This window comes from Epinephelus lanceolatus, chromosome 2 (assembly GCF_041903045.1).
Source record: "Epinephelus lanceolatus isolate andai-2023 chromosome 2, ASM4190304v1, whole genome shotgun sequence".
Lineage (NCBI taxonomy): Eukaryota > Metazoa > Chordata > Actinopteri > Perciformes > Serranidae > Epinephelus > Epinephelus lanceolatus.
The window spans coordinates 36,046,128-36,067,964 of record NC_135735.1 but is presented as its reverse complement, the minus strand read 5'-3'; the positions used below and the strand labels follow the sequence as shown (position 1 = coordinate 36,067,964).

At 43.1% G+C, this 21,837-nt stretch overlaps 1 protein-coding gene across 10 annotated transcripts in view; it reads right to left on the bottom strand.

Moving 5' to 3' along the window:
• The window catches only part of celf6 (CUGBP Elav-like family member 6), a 150,916-nt gene that overhangs the window by 20,335 nt on the left and 108,744 nt on the right, over positions 1 to 21,837 (bottom strand). For 3 of the 10 annotated variants that reach the window (XR_013487988.1, XM_033617036.2, XM_033617068.2), the window contains exons 4-7: positions 15,645 to 15,773; positions 11,615 to 11,694; positions 1,768 to 1,941; positions 709 to 856 (exon numbers count right to left, since the gene is read on the bottom strand). Coding sequence is in view for 9 of the 10 variants with exons in the window: in XM_033617036.2 (XP_033472927.2) it covers positions 709 to 856; positions 1,768 to 1,941; positions 11,615 to 11,694; positions 15,645 to 15,773 (531 nt within the window). In the remaining variant the exon portion in view is untranslated. The remainder of the gene's footprint in view (positions 1 to 708; positions 857 to 1,767; positions 1,942 to 11,614; positions 11,695 to 15,644; positions 15,774 to 21,837) is intronic. The other 7 variants (XM_078161302.1, XM_033617076.2, XM_033617093.2 and 4 more) reach the window with 5 other exon arrangements.

The following is a 21,837-nucleotide window of genomic DNA, read 5'->3' as shown; positions in this document are numbered from 1 at the left end:
TGATAGGCATTACCTGGTATATGTAGGCCTTGTGGATTACAAATGCCAGGTACAGCGTCAAGCCACTTTATTTAATACATTTGCAATGACCCTGCCTTCAGGCGCCTGCCTACTTAGTGTCGAGCCATCAAAGCTCTCCTCATGACAAGGGCCAAAAAGATAGTTCAGACTGGGGTCCAGGATTATCTCACACAAATCTTTGCTCTTATATTGTATAAGCCAAGGACTCTGCATCCAAAGTCATCGGATTGGCTGTGTTCCCAGAAAACACACACTGTCACAGAGACACAGAGGGAGAGAGCGACAGACAGACAGACAGAGAGCGAGAGGGAGATAATGAGAGAGAGGAGGAGAGAGGGAGACTATAATGTGGCTGCCAATGAGTGTCAAGGAATGCTGTACATCTTCTCCCATCACGCCTCCTTCAATGTAAGGCTCTGCTTCCTTTAATTCAACACAGGCATTGCCTACTTCAGCCCAGAAAATGGAGCCTACATCTTAAAAAATGTAACAAGGGCAAAAGCAGAAAGGCCTTGAATAATTATATATCTAGTGCTTCTATAATTCTTGCTAATGATGAAAATGTTCCAGGGCAGCAGTGAGAAATGGAGAGAAGCTCCGCATGTGTGTGTGTTTGCACGTGCCTCTGCTCTTGCACCCGAGTCAGTTAGTGCGTGCGTGTGCATGCGTGTGCCTATTAGCGTATACCTGAGGACGGTGTCATGGGAGTAGCCACCAGGCTGTTGACATTGAAAGCTGCCATTTGCTGCATTTGCGCGGCAGCGATGGCTGCCATGGGGTTCAGGTAGGACCCTTGTGTTGCTGCCATCAGGGCTGCTTGCTGTTGCATCATCTGCTGTAGGATTAAAGAGCAGTGGGGAGAGAGGCGAATGGCGGGAGGGATGGAGGGAAGGACAGAAAAGGAAAGGAGGGTGAAATAGCCGCAGGACCAGAGCATGTTTACTCTCACATCTCTGTTTGCTTGGCCCATGCCTTGTTCTTGAACAGAGTGGTCTGTGTTGCCCTGCAGCGCTGCTTCCCAGCTATACTGTAATACTGCTCTGGCCTTGTGCTCATTATACCAACACAAGATAAAGGCTGTGTGCTGAGATGAGTTTAGCAAGCTGGAGACTATGTATATCTATATGTACTGTATATGTATAACTCTGCGGCGGTGGCAGAGTTAGTGGAGAGATTGTGCGTGAGTGGGCGATTCTCACCTGTCAGGGTGAGTTGTTAGCTACTGTGTGAGTGCAAAATCTCACAGACTCCTAACTCAGGCTGTGACTTTCATGTGTAAATATGAAATGGGGGGTAGGCTGGCAGGGAAAGGGGTAGGGGGTGAGCGGGTGTTGGGTTCTCGGTAATGAAGCGCACCTCTGAGCGTAAAGGCATATGTGTTTTAGATGAAATGTTAAAGAGGCAAGCTTGGGTAGGCAGTTTAAATTCACAGACCAAGTCAAGGAAATGTGGGACTGGAAAGTGAATATGAAATGAATACTCACAACTGTATGAAAATAAAACACTGTAGTGCTGAGCATACATGATAAGCAGCTTCCCTGGACAAATGAAGGGATAAAAAAAGACACAATACAAAAGCAGTGCAGCATTTTCTGTAAAGCCTCTGAAAATGTGGACTCTAACAGCCATTTAATAGTGTGAATCACTTAAGGAGTTGTTTGCTGGGAGTGCCGCATGCCTGGTGGGAGAAATAGTAAGTTCAAACCTCAAATCACAACAGTTTTCATTTTCTTTTTTAAAGCTCACCGTCTCCTCCCCCGCCGGGCTGAGACTTACAGCATGAGAGTAGGCGCCATAGGCCCCAAACTGGATGGTCATGGGACTGAAGATGCCGAGCTGGCCCGCCATCTGGTGCATCCTGCGCAGGGTCCTCTCCTTATCAGTGTCTGCGAATTTGACCACCAGACTGGACGAGGCACCCTAGGGAGGCATGTATATTTACAAGGTTAGTGAAAGATGCAACTATATAAGTTTTGTAGATAGTTTAGTTTTTCAGTTTCCAGTTTCATGTGTGTCTTCATAAAAAGTGTTTAACACTTTGCAGTGAATTATCATGCTTTCGGTGTCTGCGGGGAGATTAACAAAAGCAAATTAACACAAAACAAACAATCTGGAGAGAGAAAAATGGGTTGATTGGTCTGTTAAAGTTTCAATTAAGTAGCACAACTAATAATACCAACTTTTGCAACTACTGTAGTTACTTTCAATCAGCAGCATTTTGCAGATTGCACCTGCCACCAGCTGGCCAACCAGTTAATGAGCTGGTGTTGGTTAGCCATAACTGTCTGTGAACATCCTCAGACTGAATAAATAGTCATTCACAGGAAAAAACTGAAAGAGGATAAAAAGACAGTAACACATACTCTGAAACTACAGTAGTTTGAAAAGCTCATATGAATTTTGTAAAGCTAAAGGCAAACTGGCCAAAGTGATGCTGTTCTCATCAATACTGATGTCACCTACTGACATTGTCATTATTGCTCTGATTAACATGTGATACTTAACTGGAAGCGTGCAGATATGTGAACACATTGAACACAGTGTGGCCGGAACCTAAATATAGGCCATTTAGAAACAAGGTTGCCAAATGCATGCATTACATTTGCATCTTTTATTGTGTGGTTTAAAATAGTTTGGGCTTTCCCTCGGGTAATAACCTACAGCTAAATGTTGGCTTCATAATAAAAAGATGTAGTTCCACAGCTACTGGGTGTAGTAACTGCAAAGAACTTACACTGATACTTTTTGGTAACTGGGGATAGCTACCAATAGGTACCAGGGAAAACAAAAGGGCTATCATCTTCCTATTTTGGTTGCTCAATGGTTAACACACTTCTTTTGTGCGTAAATTGAGCCTTCATTTACCCCATGGCAGACAGATTAGCATAAAGCAAGGTGTAGTGGGAACCAATGTAAATGCCAGTGGTATCATGATTCTATAACCATTACATCATGCAATCACCATTCACTTCATAATGATAAGTTAAAGCAAATACTTCTCTCTGTCCACTTTAAAAACATGCGTAACAGCGAAGGCCAAACAGTGGCAAGCATGTCATTCATTTCTGTCATCTCTTGTCCAGCATAGAAAACATTCCAACCTTCAAGACTTAATATCTCTAAGCAGAGTAAGCCAGTGGACGTGAATGTGCACCTCTCAGTCATTTAGCTACCATGTTAGATGGAAGAGCTAGTGAGTGATATTTGCTTTTGTGAACTTTCCAGCTCCACTGTATACACTGAGAGTGAACTGTGATCCTAACCAGATCCCACAGGAGTCCCAGTTTCCCAGTGGTGAAGCTCCACTGAATACAGTACTAGGTAATTAGGTCTGACAAAAGCCTTCGGCATGTGGAGGGCGAAGTATTGACTAATGGCTCTGCCTTATGGCAGATATAGTTCCGTATTGATGTCCGTGCTCCTGAGTTTGCATCCAATTAAATCATTTGAGAGACAGAGACCAGAGTCAGTTCCTCATGTGACATCCAGGCAAGGAGAGAGGCGGGGAGAGTGTCTGTGCGTGAGTGAGAGACAGAGAGACAGATACAGAGAAAGAGAGGATGAGGAGGCTGCCAGGCAGAGAAAGCAGCCACAGACACTGTCAAGAGGACCAGGCTCCTATTTAATTACAGGCAATGCATGCTGGGAAAGAGCACGGAGCAACACCAGGACAGAAGGACACAGGCAGCCAGGGGGCAGTCAGGATATGATTAGTAAGATCATAAAAGCAAAGACATGGGGAGAAAAGGACTCCATAATCACAAGTTGGATTCATCTTTCACAAAATGTCTCATCCTGACAGGGTCAGTACAAATTCAGGCTTTGATTTAGATTTCCATATTTTCTTTGGGTTTAGAAATTGAAAATGTGAGTGCAGGGGACACAGTGACAGAGAGAGATGAGGCTGACCGATGTGACTGATGCTGCATACACCTGTTTTTATTTGTATAAGAAACCAAAATTGGCAAAGGTAGAACAAGCTGCTCTGTGCATCCAAGTTTAAGCTCGAGTGCTACTTACAGGAGGCACATTACTAAAGCGGAGCTATCCAAACAGAAAATCATAGAAACAAACAAATGTATGCCCTGTGAAGCTGAATATGGCAACTGCACAGTAAGAGTGTGTGTATTCAGCCACTAAACAAACACAGTCCCACTCTTACTGTTGTGCAGCCTTACTTCATGCTATTTCATAGTAATTCATACAAAAACTGTCCTATTTTCGTAAGCGCTTCATGAAATTTTAAACAGGAACAGCTAAGTGATAGTGCCATTGAGAGGGCAGTTTGCCGGGGTGGTCTCGTGCTTTGTGGTTTGGTTAGTCATGGCTGCTGCGACAAACCTTACATAATATCTAGCCATATATTTACTCTGCCGAAATCTGATATTTTTACATTGCCCGAACATCAGCCTTGTTCTTTCCTCAGCTACTGTTTTTTGTTCTCATCTGTTTTTTTTGTAAGAAAGACAAATATGCATTTTCTAAATGCAAAAAAAAACCAAACAAGTTCTTCTTCAGAGGTTTTGCAAGTAAGCTATTCAATGAACCCATGTGGAAAGTGTCCTACAAACATTCTATTAACGCAGCCAAGAGAATGTGTTGGCCGTAGATAACTGCAAGAAAGAGGCTGGGGAATGAAGGAAAGCATCAGCATGGACCCCAGGGACAGTGCGTCTCAGATGGGATCCTATCAGAGCCAACCAGCACCCCACCTCAGGCCAGAGGAGACCCATCTGGTGTTTCTCCCTCGATGCCATTTCAATTAGCTAAATCAATACTCCGACGTGGCGGCATTAACGGCACAGTTTTTCCCTTTCTAATTTCATTTCATCCCACCTCCTGACCTTTTTCAGTTCTTTCTCAACTTTGTGGGCCAGTTGAAGGGACTGGGCTGTTGGATTTAATGAGGCTGGCACTGAGCAAACATCTTCCTCCAGCGTTGTTGCTCAAGCCTGCCCACAGCATGGGGGCCTGGCATTTAGATCACATCCATTTTCTGCTTTGTGTATCTGTGTATTCTTACATTCATTTAAAACCTCATGAAGAATGCATTGTGAGCATCGGGACTGTGAAAGCCCGAGGCTGCCTGTACCCACTGCACCGTGACTCAAGATGAGGGGAGTCTGGCCTGGTCTGGCTTCTCCCAGCAGAGTGCTCTGCTGTAGACGACAGCGCGGGGAGGAGACCCAGTCTGCAATGTCTACACTGAACAGACTTGGCAACAGCATTAAAGCACTACAACAGCCTCTGCAGGTGTTGTCAGCAGTGCCACTCATGTCAGAGCCTAGCATTTCTGACTTTCATAGCATGAAAGCCAAAATATCCCCTCTAAAATAAAAAACAGAATTTTCTCTCATCCTCACGCCTAAGCAGGGGAATTTCATATCCTCACATCTCAAGCGGATGTATTCTGACTAGATCCAAAACCTAATCAGAAAAGGCAGATTTCAGAGTGTGATATCCCCCCCCCCCCCCCCCCCCCCCCAATGGATCAAGAGTAAAGAAAGAAAGAGTAATATGTGGCCAGGTAATGAAGGAACAGGTGGCAGCAGACAACAGGCACTGGATGCAAAGCAGCCACTCCTCACCGGTAGCAGAAAATCACAAGCTGACAAACAAACAGAATAATAACCTCCACCGGCATGACTCCTATACCTGGAGAGAAAATGAATTCTCTGAATTTGATAAGGGCCAACAGGGAGCCTTCACTTTTGACAGGTACAACTAAGGAATTTGTCACGGGTTCAAAAACTAATCTAATTTCTTGAACAGCACACTTGACTTGTGAAAATCTCCCATATTGGATTTTGTATAGGCCGCAAAATGTGTAGATGGAAAAATACACAACGGTAATTGAGGGATTAGAACTCAACTACACCGGTGAAATGGCATTATGCTTTTATCTCTGCATTACTGTGATACAAAGACACTGGTGTTAAGTGTGTACTAACAGGTAAACAAACACTCATCTTCCATCCTCTGCAGAGGCTTACAGCAACATAATACACACAGACACACTCAATGAAGGGAAAACTGTCATTTCGAAAAGCATATTAATAATTAACAAGGAGTGTTCTGAAAACCCTCTTTCTCCCTCATTCAGCAAACATGTAACAGCTACTTTTAAATGACAAGTGAAACTTCCAAAATTGTCTCAGGTTTCTGCAGATGTATAGACTCTAAAAGTGTTAATCGAGAATCTGTTAGAAATTAATTGAATACACCATAACAAGTTTGTTTGGTAATTGGATGAGCCCCCGTGGGCTTCGTATTCAACTCTCTGAACCTTGCTACATCTCTGCTAGCCTCATGGGAGGACTGTCTCTCATTAGCACCGGATGATGCTGTCTTGGTCTGGCCTTGCTGTCCACCACATACTGCTGCTGCCGCCGAGCACACTGCACATCGAGCCAAAAGACACAGAAGAACAATACTGCCATTCATAATGGTATTTTCACTTGGTGTGTACACTGCATTTTGTAAATAACAGTTTCCGCCACAATATGTGAGAAACGCAAAAACACAAAGCTCTGTGTCGTGTGTCAGCTACAAGCCTGCTGACGTTCTACAATAGTTTCATGTGACATTTGATGAATCTTGTGTTACAATGACAATGCTTTCTGGCTTGGACTTATCGCTCATTAATCCGGAACTATAGTATCACACACATGCACGCTCTTGTTGCTGCCAACACCGGCGAGCTCCACAGGCCCTGTCAGCCACGCTGTGACACCGAACATGACAATGTCTGCAATTTGCTGGGTGCTGTCGGCCTGCCCCCGGCTCTGCCATTTGAAGTTTTGCCACCTGTGCCTCTGCAGCCTTACTGTAATTCAACAGATGAACCAGTGAGAGTGCCTGTTCTCTGCCCAATCACCTTTTAAGTTAATTTTGGAAGCACCTGCAATCTGCAATAAACATCAATTAAAGCTATGACCCGATCTATCAGCGCATGCCCTTCGGTGGCATCCCTTGCCCTTAAGCTTCATTAAAGCCTTTCATTTTGGGCCAGCGTATTTTGGTGCAGGTATTATTTATGGCATGTGTGCGTGTGCCAGGTAACACAGATGCTGTTGAGAGAACATTAAGAGGGAGAGAGAGACAGAGAGGGAGTGAGAGACAACTCTTTGTTCAAGGTTCATCCAGACCTCACAGCTGGCAGCAGGCAGTGAGCAGAGCAGCCCACTCTCTGAATCCTGCCTCCTGTTAGTCTGTTGTTGACGACATGTGGCAGTGATATTATCCAAATTAACTGCATCCCCCATCGGTACCAAAGCCTCAGTTGGATACTAATGGCCACCTTGCCTATTAATCTGAGAGAAAGTTGGATTTGGGGAGAGGAGGATAACAGGTGCAGGGATAGACGGAGAGAGATATGGATAATATAGATTATTAATGAACTTTTGGATGGCTCTTGATCTGCCCCAGGTCTGTTTGGGGCTCCATATGTTGCCTTGGACAGTTCATCTGCAGCAGACCTACGGTGGCTCAGTGGCCCAATCTAATGCAACTGTTCCTGAGCTACATCAACACAAAGAAAGTGCGCAAAAGTAGTCCACACGAGCCAAGTTTTGATCCGTAAAAGAAAGCAAAAACCAGCAAAGGAGTCCAATTATGTAAATCTTCCGAATGTAAACATATTCTGTTGATTGAGTCAACAAGATATTTTGAGTACAAGGTAAATATCTTGATTACAATTAAATTTCAGTAAGAGGCCTGTCATAATTGTGCACGATCAGTGTGAAACATGATTATTCTTTGGCTCGTGGCCCACTGCTTATTAAATTTTGACCCTTGCGGTTTACACGCCAAAAAGTTTGGTCTTTACTGAGCACCACAACCACACGCAAAGTTAAACCCACTCTACCACTTATTTCCCTCCCTCACTACTTCAATGTAATGCAAAATGAGGCAGCATCAAAAAGATGTGTAAATTACATCTGGCTTCCAGGACACTATCTGGCTGCCAGGAAGCGCCCGTAAATATTTATTGCGGAACATCAGTGAAGTGTGTGAAGGTGCGGATGTCTGCCAGAAAGAGTGTGTGCTCATGTGTGTGTCCAGCTGTGCAGCACTCAACACACACCAAGCACTGGCAGGGAGATGCTTTGTAATTCATCATTTCTTTTACTTAAGCCCTTTTGGTGGCCTTGTTCAAGCCTGACAGAAGTATATCCAATTCGTAATTAACTGTAGCTTGACAAGAGTTACAGGTTTGGTGGCCTCATTCTTCAACTTAACAAATAAACATCAACTAATGCTATTTCGTGCAGCTCATGCGTACTGTGTATCAAACACCATTTACTCCACAGTTCATTGTATACTTAGCTAAACTATGTCACAATGCACATTTACATCAGCATTGATTGTGTGGTGCAGTACAGTCCACTGACCACAGTGATTGTGGCATCATTCTCTTGCATTGCATGTGAGGTCTTCTCCTCTCATTACATGCCAACATGTTGTGTGATTGGTCAGTGTGTGTTGTCACAATACCTGTGTTTGTGTCCTAAGTCAGTTGGACTGAGCGGCGATACAATCACTATTAAAGCGTATTCCTCAACATATCAAGATGAATACCCCAGCCTTGGGTAGATGATACCCAGGTTATGAAGAATAAATGTATTAGGCTAGAAGTTAATGGGAGGCTGATAAACTGCAAGTGTCCCACAATATTATGAAGGACTTAATGCTGAAATGTCAGGAAGCAGTTAAGGAAGCAAAAGCGGCTTATTAATCTGACCTCATTTTGAAGATCCATCCTAACTCTAGGGTGCTTTTCAATATTATTGACTTACTTGTTAACCTCCCTTCTAGTCACTGTAATGAAGCCTCCCTTGATAAGTGGTTTCAAGTGTTTAAAGTGTTTAATATTCTTTAACAAAAAGTAGACCCCTGACAGGGGCCAAACTGTCACTGTTAATGCAATGCGATGAGCTGTTTTAAAGTCAATTCTCCCATGTTGCCGGAGGATGCAGTAACTTGTATGAAGTCCTTTACCTGTCCCCATCCATATTCAAAGATATTCAGCCTGTGTGTTATCTATTATCTATGGCACTCTTTAGTTTTTTAAACATGCAGTTGGTCTCAGAGAAAGTTTTACTTGCTTTTCCTCCTTCTTAGAAAATCTTTACAACAATATCCACCCTTCATCTTTTTCCTCAGTTAAATTGAGACAATCCAGTCTAATTTTTTAACATTTACTGTATTCATGCATGAATCTACTTGGATATATCAAAAGCAAACAAAAAAGTTTTACTATTATGCTGATGACACACATTTATATGTAGGTGTACAGAATTTGAACACTACCTGTCTCACCTGTCATAAAAATTGCCTAGACAGCATACAAAGTGTCAAAAGTTAATTACACCAATTCTGAAATAATCTTTTTTTGGCCTACTACCTCAATTAAATTCCTTCACCATGAAGATGACACACTGTAAAGCCACTAATTTCACACTAATTTTAATTTTCAGGAACAGGTTAAGAGAGCTGTTCAAATTATTAACTTTTGACAGCGTACTATTTCCCCATGAAAAGAGAAGTATTGTAATCTATAAGTAATAAGAAAATAGTTGTCCGTGCTTCAGTTTGTTTTTCTTAAACTCAAAAAGTTTTGTCTAGCACGTCTCCCTCTTCCACAACATCATCCAGTTTTACACTTTTACAATGAGCTGTCATTGTCAGAGGTGAATTTTCCTCAGCTGTATCACTTATATCAAAGACATTTTATCTCATGTTGCATCCAGAGTTCTTGTAGCAGCTTGCCTTAAGCTTATTCACAGTCTGCTTAAAGTTGAGAGCTAGATTTGTACTTTTGTAATTCTTTTATTCATATGTCTTATTACCTCCACCAAGGAGGTTATGTTTTCGCCGGCGTTGGTCTGTTTGTTTGTCTGCAAACTAACTCAAAAAGTTATGAACGGATTTTGATGAAATTTTCAGGAAAGGTGGATAATGGGACAAGGAACAGATGATAAAGCTTTAGTGGTGATCGGTTGAAGCAAAGTGGATAAAATAATAAATAAAGTCTATCGTCTGACAGCCTCAGCAGCAATTCCAATTTCTAGAGATGGTGAAAATAGCGCCATCTGGTGTCCGGAAAGCACATCTTGTTCTACTTGCTAAATATTGTTGTAATTCTAAAGTTGAAATGAATGTTCTGTGTTGGAAAAAAAGAAAGTGAAAAATACAAAAAAAACATATTCTGTGTTCGTACAAAATAAAAACGAAATAAATACACCACAGTGTCTCCATGGTGAAGGCATATATAACCTAATAATGATAGTGATGCAAATAACCTAATTGTGATGCAGACTGCAAAATCTGATGCGGGGGGTATCACCTACTTGGCGGGGGTCTGCACTCTCCGAGTGCTTTTCTGGTTTTGCTTTTGTTTCTCTTTCTGGTATTTTCTCTCTAGTTGGTGGACCAATCCAGGACTAAAATACCAGTGAATGCTGAATTATAGCCAGAAAAGTTCTTCATTGGGATTCTCTGGTCTGGGCATGTAAGTAGGGCAATTGTTAGCTACCACATTAGCTATGATAACCTGAAAAGCTTAAGGCTCTTTGTGAGTTTGTTTTTGGGTCTTACTATACTCCTACTATAATCTAAAATCTTGTATAGCATTTTATATGGCATGTAACAATGAAAATGAACCAAAGAACAAACTCCCACCTACAGTATCATACTTGAACTGTACAGTATATACGTAGGTCTTTCATTTCTATGTCCATCATTCCACAACTTCAGTTTCAACTTTATACATAACTGACATTTTATTTGTATATACAGTACAATGTCACCTGAGGACACATTGGAGGATTCATGTGCAATGCACAGTAATCATATCTTTATAAGAGTGTGAATGTAAACACTCTCTATCAGTCTGCTGAAAAGGTAGTCTGAATAGCTGGAGAAGGAAATGGATATTGAGTGAAAAGACAGATACAGAGTATGCAGCTGTGCACTGTAAGGTGGCGGATGCTGACAGTGGGAATCTTGTGTGCGATAACACACAGCGAGGATGTGTGTGAGTCTGTGGACTGTTGATGTGCTTTGAAAAGATTCACTGTGGTGACTGTATATATATATATTCACGTATATATGGACTTACTACGTGGTAGAAGAGAGCAGATGAAGAAATAGATACACAGACTGATAATAGGTATTCTGGTTTCTTTTGTGTGCATGCTTTAGTCTTAAATGTATGAGATATTTTCCAGACGCATAAAAAAGACATTCAGTATTGAATTTTTAAAAGGGGCATGCACCCTCCAGTGGGTGTATGCATATGGAATAGAAAACTTTAAAGCAAGGCTTGGTCAGGGTCTGTCTCTTGGAAAGGCAGAAAAACAGAATCCAAAAACTCCACCGATCTTTGTTGTAAACTTTATCCCGGTCTATCTCAAACATTTCATAGAATCGGAACCACAGGCAAAACAGCTGGCATAAGTGACATCATATCTCTTGCAAAACTTTCTCTTTGTCTGTCCACATCAACAGTAAAAGCAATTGTTTGCAACTGCATTGCAATAAACTTGACACTTAATTCTGTTGTAACATTTGTTATGAGCATTTTACTTACAGGCATAGTCTGTCCACCATGCAAGCTGTTTATGGCGGCCTGCGCTTCTGCGTGGCTGGAGAACTTGACAAAGGCGCAGCCTGTATACACAGAAAACGAGAGAAATAGAAAGGAGGGGCACAACATCAGGGAGATGGCCTTGAATATGGGGGAAAAACACCATTCATTACCATTGTTTTCATGTTATCTGGTTTGTAAATATATTCTGCCATTTGTGTGTTCAGCGCATAACTCTGAATAAATCAGTCTAATTGTAGTGAAGGCATTAGCTGCGTGGAACATCCTGTCCCTCGCCCATTTCTAATTCCACCCCCTCCACTTCAGAGTGTAGAGCCAAGGCATTTACTATCCTGACTTGTTTGTGATTATTAATCTGTTTAATATTTACACATTGTGATTTGTGTGCAGTCACTCATAAAAGAGATTATGATGACAAAGGCATAGTATTATAATCTGCCTATCTAACCGAATCTTTGCTTGCATGTAATTTCGGATGGTAGGGGGGTGTGGGGGGGCTTTGCTCAAGGGGCATTCAAATCATCTTAAATCTGTTGTGTAGTTAATGCACAAAAGGAAAAGTCAACATAAAAAGTTGGCCGGAAGACAAGGGAACGGGTGTTGGCAGCGGTGTTCTGGAGCCTCATTGCATTAACATTTCAAATGATGTTAAAAATGATTCAAGTAGATAATAATAATAATGCACAATATGTTTTTTGGAAGGTTACATATCCTAACTACATGATTAATTAGTGTATCAGTGTGTAGGTAAGGACAGGCACTGAACTACTACAACATAAAGAGAAGTGAAATACAGTGGAACTGAAATGTGGTAATTTTCCAAAAGCCATTAAATTAAACAGGAGCTATTTCTCTAAGCTTTATGGTTGTCATAGACTGCACAAGGTATTCTGTTATGTCCTATTCTTATCCTTGCCTTCAGGTAGCTCATGTGTTAAGTCAAGAGATACCTAATTAACAAACTCGTGGATTAATTCTGCCCCCTTTTCATTAATCGAGCAGCACCAGTGTCTTAGAACCAGACAGGCTCTTCCGGAGTTCAATCCCTGGGTTCTTTACATCTGCTGATACCTATTTAAAACGGTTATATACGTTCATATACATTTATCCACTCTACTGTCCCAAAGGAGTCATGATGATTCATTTAAATTACAAACACTGATAGGTAGGCTCAGGGGATGTTTTGTATCTGGCAGTGACCCATTCACTTATGCATCTCAGGAGTCAGCTTTGCTTCCCAGGCAAACAAATTAATAATTTCCTGACAAAATCAAGAAGATTGAACTGAAGGACATGCAGTATGTGCACAATCAATGGAAGACAATTTCCACCTTTACCTGAGGCTTTCCATCCACATTCCAGACACACAGTTGAAACTGTTGTGTGCGGAAATGTTATGAATAGTAAAGGCCATGTGTTTCCTGTACGGTCCAATGTTCTCAAAGCTGTATAGATCTACAGAGGCGCACAGATAAGTCAAAAAAGCCTTTGATTCTGTCACAGCACTCTAGCACCCTTTTACTTCACTTGAACGCCCCTCCGGGTAGAGGCAGGAAAGGTCTTCATTTGTCCAACTGAAATGCATCAGCCTACTGTGTGCCATTTGACTGCAAGTCTGTCTCTGAAGGAACAAACGCATTTAACCTTTGTAGTTGAAATAATAAGGGGCAGTTTGCTCGTGCAAAAGCCTTTTGGTTTTGTGAGGCAAGATAACTTGCTGTTGGTTCCCTAACAAGGCTATCAGATATTGCGCCAGAATCCCAGTGACCTCAGCAGCTCAGCCCAACCAGAAAGACGCTCAAAACCGCAGGGCTTGGCGAACGCCATCAATGGCAAAGTCATGTCAAACATACAATGTCCTCAGATTTCTCCACCAAAAAGCCAATGCTGTAGCCTTGCTTTTCCTGACCTAGAAAAAAAAAAGTTAAGGGACACAGAGCACAACATCTCAAAAGAATTGGAAGTGCTACAGCCTCATAAATTATAGTGCACATTTGAGTTTTTGAATTTGATGGCTCAGAATGAGTTGGGGGAAAAGGAAAAAGAGAGATTGTATTGCTTTCAAGCGAGAGGATCTGCACTGCCTTTTGAATTCCCGGGGTAATAATATGTATGCATGAATTCCATCCCGCTGGATGGGTGACATTTATAACACAACTTAATTATAGACCTAAAAGCCATCTCTCTATTTTTCCTGACAATTCAGGGCTCTATTCAACTCTGGCAGCAAGTGTTGCACTTTGAAAGTACTTTGAGGAGCAGAGCCATAGAGAGATGGATGTTAAACTTCTCGGCCTTTTTATTGGGTGAAGAGGGGTGCTGAAAAGCTTCTGAGTAGCATAAATTTACATCAACAGGGGACAAAGCCTCCATCATGGAACAGATAGCACTGTCAATTTCAAGGTCTGTCTCATTCAAATTACGGGAACCTCATCCCAAGCGAGGCGGCTGGCAAAATAATTTGCCGTAACATCCCGTAATGATTGCGTGGGACTGTTGCACAGTGAGTGATAGGACCAGATACCTATATATGAGACCTTTGTCTGGTGGTAGCATACATAGTTAACGTTGCTCTATGGTCTTCCATTTCATAGCAATGAGAACTTGAAGAAAAGGCAATGATCAAGCCGGTGATAATAAAGACAAATACCAACACAGGGGACGTATGGCATGTGAAGAGAGGAGAAGGAAAAAGAGATGAGGTGGGGGGTGCAAGAGGGTGAAAAGGAGTGAAAGTGAGAATGAGGGAGAAAACTAGCTCCTGTCTGACACGGCAGCACCGGCCTTATTTCATTTTATGTGCTGTCAATCAGCTTGAGGCATCTGAGCAGGCAGGAAGAGAGGGAGCCAGAGAGGGAGACAGAGACAGTGAAAGAGGAAACAAGCCAGGGAGAAAGAAAGGTAGTGGGCCGGTGGGGCGACGCAGAGCAATAGACCCGGGATTAACAGTGAGAGGAACAGATGTAGACACAGATAGGTGTGTGGTTTGGTATAGCCAGCCTTTCTCTTTGATATACTCAGAAGACTTGCGCATTATCAACCCCTCTCCCTTTCCTTCCCACACGTCCTTTTCACACATCCAGGTGCTTCATATAGGAGAATAAATCACAGTCAACAAAGAGAAAGGAAGGTAGAGGTTCCGAGCAATATCACCGGCGTTATCGCTCCAAATACGGCTGTGAGACAGAGACCCATCAAAGGATGATGGGGAGGGGGGGCTCTCGCTCTCTCAGAACAATCCCACCTGCATCGCACATTTCACAGCCATCTTTAATTTGACCACGCTCTACTAACTAAATAGCACATAAGCCACAGACATGAATGCATAAGCTGTTCCTGAATGCTGGCAAATCTGCCGCACAGTGAGTGACAGCAGCAAAACCCAGAGCCTGGCTGCTTTATTTACAGTAGGACATTATCGTCCAATGGGGTCTCTGGGGAGGGATGACGGGAATGTGGGAAACAAACATGATTACACCCCTCCACTTTTCAGATAACAGGAAGAGAGGGAGGGAAGGAGGGAGGAGGAGGGGTGAGCTGAAAGACGAGGTGTTGTGTGATGGATTTGTTGAGTACAAGCCCAGGGTGAGAGGAACTGCCGGGATGAAGAGACAACATGAGACGAAGTTCGGGAGGGAAAGAAAAAAGGAGAGAGGAAGGAGAGGTAGAGTGAGAACAAAAAAGGAAAGGGAAATACAGAGAGTAGTGAGAAAAGGAAAGTGGGAAGGGAGGAGGTGTCGGAGCACAGTGACAATGAGGTATGAAAGAAACGCAAGCGAGACACATAAGAGGTGGTGAAAAAACAGAATAGCTGAAGGGGAGGATGAGTTATTCAGAAGTGTATAGTGGATCGCAGACGATGTCAATGAGTGCACAGCAGGTGAAGCGTGGTTCTATAAATGTGAGGAGCAGAAAGAGAAAGAGAGACAGCACACGAACATACAGACAGACGGGATTAAAAGGAGGAACAGACAGGGAAAAACAAAAGAGTGGGAGGTGTGTGGGCTCTGACCCTTACTGGCCCCATCAGGCCCTCGCAGGACGGTGCACTCCTCGATCTGGCCGAAGGTCTCGAAGAGCCGCCGGACGTCATCCTCGCTCTGCTGCTTGCCGAGCATTCCCACAAACAGCTTCCTGTCTTCTGGATAGGAAGAGAGGAAGGGGGAGGAAGAGGGGCAGGGAAAGGAGGCAGGGTGGAAGAGAGGAAAGAACAGACAAATGCTACAGCTGATGGCACCGTTCTGCTGAGCTGAGAGGAACTTGTGCAACTCAAACCCCCCCTTTTATCAGCAGTCTGCTGTGTTGAGCCTATGCTGCTGCTGCTGCTGCTGCTGCTGCTGCTGCTGCTGCGGCGGCGGCTGTTGTTGTTGTTGTTGTTGTTGATCCTACTGTTGTGTGGTGTGCCACCCCACCCTGGTATGAGGGAGATATATTCCTGTTTCCAGTGAGCTATTCAAGTCTGCCACGGTGACGTTTGATACAGATGATGTTTGGAGCTCTGTGGGTTTCAGGTAAAGGTAGAAAGAGAGCGGGAATATTTTGCACAGGTAGACAAACTCTTAGATCGTCTGGATGCTTAAGTCACTGAGTTGAAAGAGAACATGGAACAAGAACATGGTATTACACTTTCTCATCACCAAAGGAGTAGGAATTATAATAAGCAAGAGTAAACTCTGCAGCACAATCCATCCCGTTATAAACTCGGAAAAAGTAAGAAAACTAAGCGTGCACTGGTTTCCCATTCAAGACTATACTCTCATCCGCTCCACTTTCCGCTGTCTATAATATGTCCAATATGTTGTATGGAGACAAACTTAAGGCTCTCACATTTCCTCAATGTGAATGCCCATAGGACACTTGCATTTAAGGAACAAATGCTTTGGAAAAGGAGTCAAGTGGAATTAAAAAATTAACACGATTCTGCGCACTGCCCAGTGTTGGCCGCCCAGAAATAACAGATGAAGCTTTTCAGTGTAAAGTTGTTTGTGGATAATTATCAGCCAAAGGTTTGCAGATTTGTCATTTTTCAACTCCAGCAAATACAAAGTGAAATTAAGCGTGACTCTAATTCGCAATTCAAAGAATGAATTTGTCTTCCTACTATTTTGTGCACACACTGCATAATTCTGTATAAATGTATACAAGTTATAACTATGACCGTGACCTATTGCTTTCACAGCCCACTGAAGGAGGAGGGTGTTTGCAGAAAGCATTGCAAAACATTTTAACTATGAAAGCCAAAAGGTCTAGTTCTCGTGCCTTGAAACAAACAAAAAATTGCAAAGCATTGCAGCAGGTAGTTTTTATTGTGATATAGGAACTTCTCACAATATATTTCTGTTGAACCTGTGGTTTAATTAGCAAGTTTTCTGTCCACTATGATGAGTAGGTTCCCTTATTTTTTGTGCCAACAATAGAAAAATGTTGCCAAGATGTTTGTGAGATGCTTGGAGCAGATCTATTCTTTAATGGTCATATATTGGTGACTAATTCTGTACAATAAGGTGTGTGAACTTAAAAAGCAATGTTAGGTATAAATCATGGAAATAGCAGGGCTACATTCTGTCCGTCAAACTGACATCTGTTGTAAACTTTATCAGTAGGAAAAGGTCATGGGCAAAGTTCCTTTTGTACAGTCTAAATGTTAGCAGAGTCTGGTGTGATTTAACATTAAGTACTGATTTTTCCAAATTTCCCAACTGATATTAAACTGAAGTGAAATTTGCAGTGTTGTTCCTCATTACCGTTGAAGGGCAGCTCCACCCACACCAATGTCTTCCTTCCCGCTACATGTCAAAGTTGGTTCCTGAGCTCCAGACGGGGGCACTCTGGCTCAGATGTATGGGCTCTATACCACTACACTTTGGCCAGCCAGAAAGCTGGATTTTTCTAATTAATCTTCCCAGTGCCCTGGCATTAGACAGTGCATTCATCTTCTTTACATCTTTTACATTATGCATCCCCTATTCCGCTGTGTTGTGGAATGAAATGGCTACTAGCAAGAACCCATCGCCAGAACTGATGGAAAGTGGCAGGAAGAGGAAGAAGAGTTTATTGGAAATGACACTGTTGATCTTCAGTGTGAGTCATTTGACTGGTAGGGAGCGGGCGAGGAGCGGAGGGCGAGAGCATCACCTGGGCCTCGACAGATGTGACGCCTCCTGTACCTGCCAGGCCCCATTAGACGCAGCTGTTCTAAAAATAAAGCACCAGGGCTTCCTTTTTGCAGCGGGGAAATCGGATCCTGTTCCATTCCTGTAAAGTTCAAATGAGACACGTGCCTGCTACCCGCTTGGCCACACAAATGAGCACCTGCATAATCAATAAGGCCATGCTGCCTGGTCTCTACTGCCGGTGTTGTAGCTGTGGTGTCAGTCCATGTTCCTGTAGTCACGCCTCACACAACAGGGATTCTCAAACCCGCCAGCTGAGCCTGGTACTACTGCTCATTACTGTCCCTCCTCCCTTGGAGCTCCAGGGTTGGAAGTGAGCGAGAACAGAGGAGATAACCACAGAGACAGCCACTTATGATGTTGACTAGGATTTAGCAAAGACCGACAGGCGGACAGACATGTTGCTGGATATTGGGCATCAGCGGAGGAGCTGCGTAGCTGTAAAGTCAGCCTTGAACAGGTGTTGGGGAGAAATGAGCTTGACCCCTGTCCATGGCAGCAAAGGTGAAACATGAAATGAGGCAACAGTCTGTCTAGAGAACACATGACTTTGCCTCCATTGTCCCTCCATCTTTCAGATTTTCACTGAGGTGTCACTGTTACAACTTAAACGGGCAGAGTGCAGTTTTACAGGCCTCCTGCAGTGTGTTAATGTTTTGGGACAAAAGTCTCATCTCGGTCCTGGCCCGAGGAGATCTAATGGCAGCTTTACAAGGCTAATTAACAAGCCATGAGCGAAGTAATGAACTTTCCAAATGTGCTGGCAAACGCAAAAATAAATTACACCCCAGTGAAGGCATTAAAGGAAGTGCGAGTGTACTTGGGAGCCTTCCTTTGGGAGAGCCACAGTGAGAAAATGAATTTGGAGCTGCTATCTTTTCATTGCCTGACCTAAGAGTGTCTCAGTCGGCCCACTGCATGCCCTGGCCAGAGTATAGATTGCTATTAATTAGTCCACTTTGCACCTGTCTCCAAAGCAGCTCTTATTGGATTTTGCATGTTCTCGCTCATCTCCTATGGCCACTCGCAAGCTTTAAATTGGCATTTTATGAATATGAATAAATATCTTGTAATGCACCCTTTGCACAAGGAGATGACTCCATGACTCCAAAGAGTTATCTATTAAAAGTGGGGAGAAGAGGGAAAAAAAGAATACTTTTCTCAAGCACAGTCGTGTATTTGCATTAAGAGGGGTGAGGACCTTCCTATGGAACTGTCTGAGGATACAGAAGTGTGACAGAACTCATTGAGCTGACTGTTTGACCTCTTGGTACTTATCTCTCATTGAGAGGGGCTCATCTTATCCCTCTAACAGAGCTGAGCCACACAGCTGGAGAACATTTGAGCTCTACAGCACTCTGCTCTACTCTGAAGAGACCTTTGTAATCTGCACTTTCAAACGTTGTCGCTACTTTAAAATAATAATGTGTGTGTGCCTGCGTGTGTGTGTGGTAGTTATAAAGGCTGGCTACATCGTTTTGATGTTTTCTGTATTATTGTGTCCTCAAACACCACTAATTAATCCTGGAACATTTCTACTGTATACATTAAAATATAATGAGTGGATCCACGGATATAGAGGCTAAAAATGGACTTGTGTGTATGGAGAAAGATATTTTTATTTTATATACAGTATATGTATGTGTATACAGCAGAGGTGTGACCACGTTGTTTTGCAAGTCACAAGTAAGTCTCAAGTCTTTCCAGTCAAGTCCCAAGTAGAGCTTAGATCGGGCCCAAAAAATCCAGCCCGACCCCACCCGAGCCCGTGCATGTTCTGTCCAAGCCCGGCCCAGCCCGTCCCTTTAACTGTAATTACGAGCCCGAGCCCGGTTTAAACCCGACATTTTTTTAAGGATACGAACATGGACATTGAAGGCTGACTCAAGTCTTTCTTTCAAGTGTCGAGGTCCCTGTCTTTTTGCTGTCATATACCAGCATCGCGCTGCACTTGGTACACTCGACGAAGCCGATACACACGTTGTCACTGTCAACAACTCACATGTGCGTGGCCACTGGCGGCCACTGGGGGATTGCAGGGCTCACTCCCTCACCCCTCCCGTCGGGTAAATGACGGTGGCCTCGTAGGGACAAAAAGCCTTGCGCACGACTTTTTCAGGAGTAGGTCTATCTAGCGACGAGGTGAATGTTTATTTGGAAATCTAAGCCATGTTGTAATGAATCCCTCACGAGCAGGAGACCAGAGGAGCGTTCAGGAAAAAGGCCAGTTTATTTGAGCACTCCAGAAACTCCGGTAACACTCCACTCCGTCCCAAACTCTGACTCTTCTAGCGTAACAGACACACTTCATAACTTTACACACATACTCATTTACCATTCTGAGTGGGGACCCCCCTCCCCTCTATGCTCTGCCAATCTCCAGCCCGCACACTCACTGACAGCGTAGCTGGTAACAGTGCTCAGCTGTTTTTTTAGCCTAGCAATATCTCTGGACTATAGTCACTGCAATGGACTACTTTGAACGCGATTTTGAAGAGTTTGTTGTAGCGGACACAGACCCAGAGCCATACCTGTTTGAGCCGGAGCACACAGATGAGGAACTCCATGTGTTTGATGCTGAGCGGGTGAGAAGAGAGGCTGAATGCACAGAATGGGATTCAGTGCTACTGCTACCATCGTTGGGGAGATATATCATCAGGAGGGAAAGCGCCGCAGAGAGTGCATCACAAGGAGTGAAGTTGCGTCTTCTTTTCCTCGCAGATGACGGTTCGGGTTCATTCTCTCCTGTTGCGTGGTAAGTGTGGTCCATTCGCAAACTTTATAACTAAAAAAACTTTTCACTACTCTCTATCTACGAACTACTAACACTCTCTGCTGTTTCTTCCTCCTTCTTCCTTCCTTCCGCTGTCTTCGTTGGTTTATTTATACACGCGAAACGCGTTCTCTGGCTGGCTGGATTGTCCGCTCGGTCTGCCGTACATACATGGTGGCGCAAGATGGCGACCTCTCTAAAGGAAGGCCCTTGCTATATATATATATATATATATATATATATATATATATGTGTGTAAAAGCATAATTATAAGGCTACGAAAACAAACAAATTTTATTTTATAGCAATCATACACTTGTATAAACATATTAATGGGTAGAATATTCAGATTCAGATTCAGATTGACAATAAACAATGCCAAATATTACACACTGGCCCTTTAAGTTCAAGTTGAGTTGTTAGTGCTTTTGATTTTGTAACTTGTAACTTGAGTCCACATCCTGGTATACAGTATATAAATGCCTATGACCGTGTGTGAAGACATATAACATTATTTTCAGGCCTCGGCCATTGCATACTTACTTCCTCACACACACAAAGTAATCCACATGTCCTTTTTGTTTCCTCATCTCCTGACTGAATGTGGGAGCAATTGTGTGGAAAATGGTTCCATGTCAGTCTCCAGCCATGTCCAAACCGAGGTGACATGTGGACAGCCCCGTTTTATGAATGCAAATAAAAAAGGAGATCAAAAAAGTTATCAAAACACTACTGACATCTGACAATTGCTTGTCTCAGGAAGCCTTTTCATTTCAGCGCCCGGTATATTAAAAATTAATGGATTTTGCACAGACGCCATATGCTGTCAAGATTGATGCTTCTCTCCCTGGAATAAAGTGCTACTTGTGTTGTAGGCTGCAGTATATGCATATAGATTGTGCTTTTCCTTTCCTCTCATCTCCTTTTGTCTCTCCATTGCCCTCTCTGTATCGTTCTCTTTACCCTTTATTGTCATCTCTCACCCTCTTTCTCTTCAGGCAAAGAATCGGTTGCTGTGAAGTCTACTTTTCAGGAGTTTCTGCTTTTGTTTGCCAATAATGGGAATATTCTCTTTAAAGCATTACTCTCCTGCTCCTGTGTCGTGGTAAATATTTCTTTTTTTTTTTCCTTCTTTTTTTCATGATTCTATCACTTATTGCCCGCTGGCAGCAGTCAGGGAAGCTTGGTAGTAGTAAGTGTTCAGAAAGCATGGACAGCTGCATCCAACGATAAAAGATGCCTGCTAGGCTGCTGGGTGC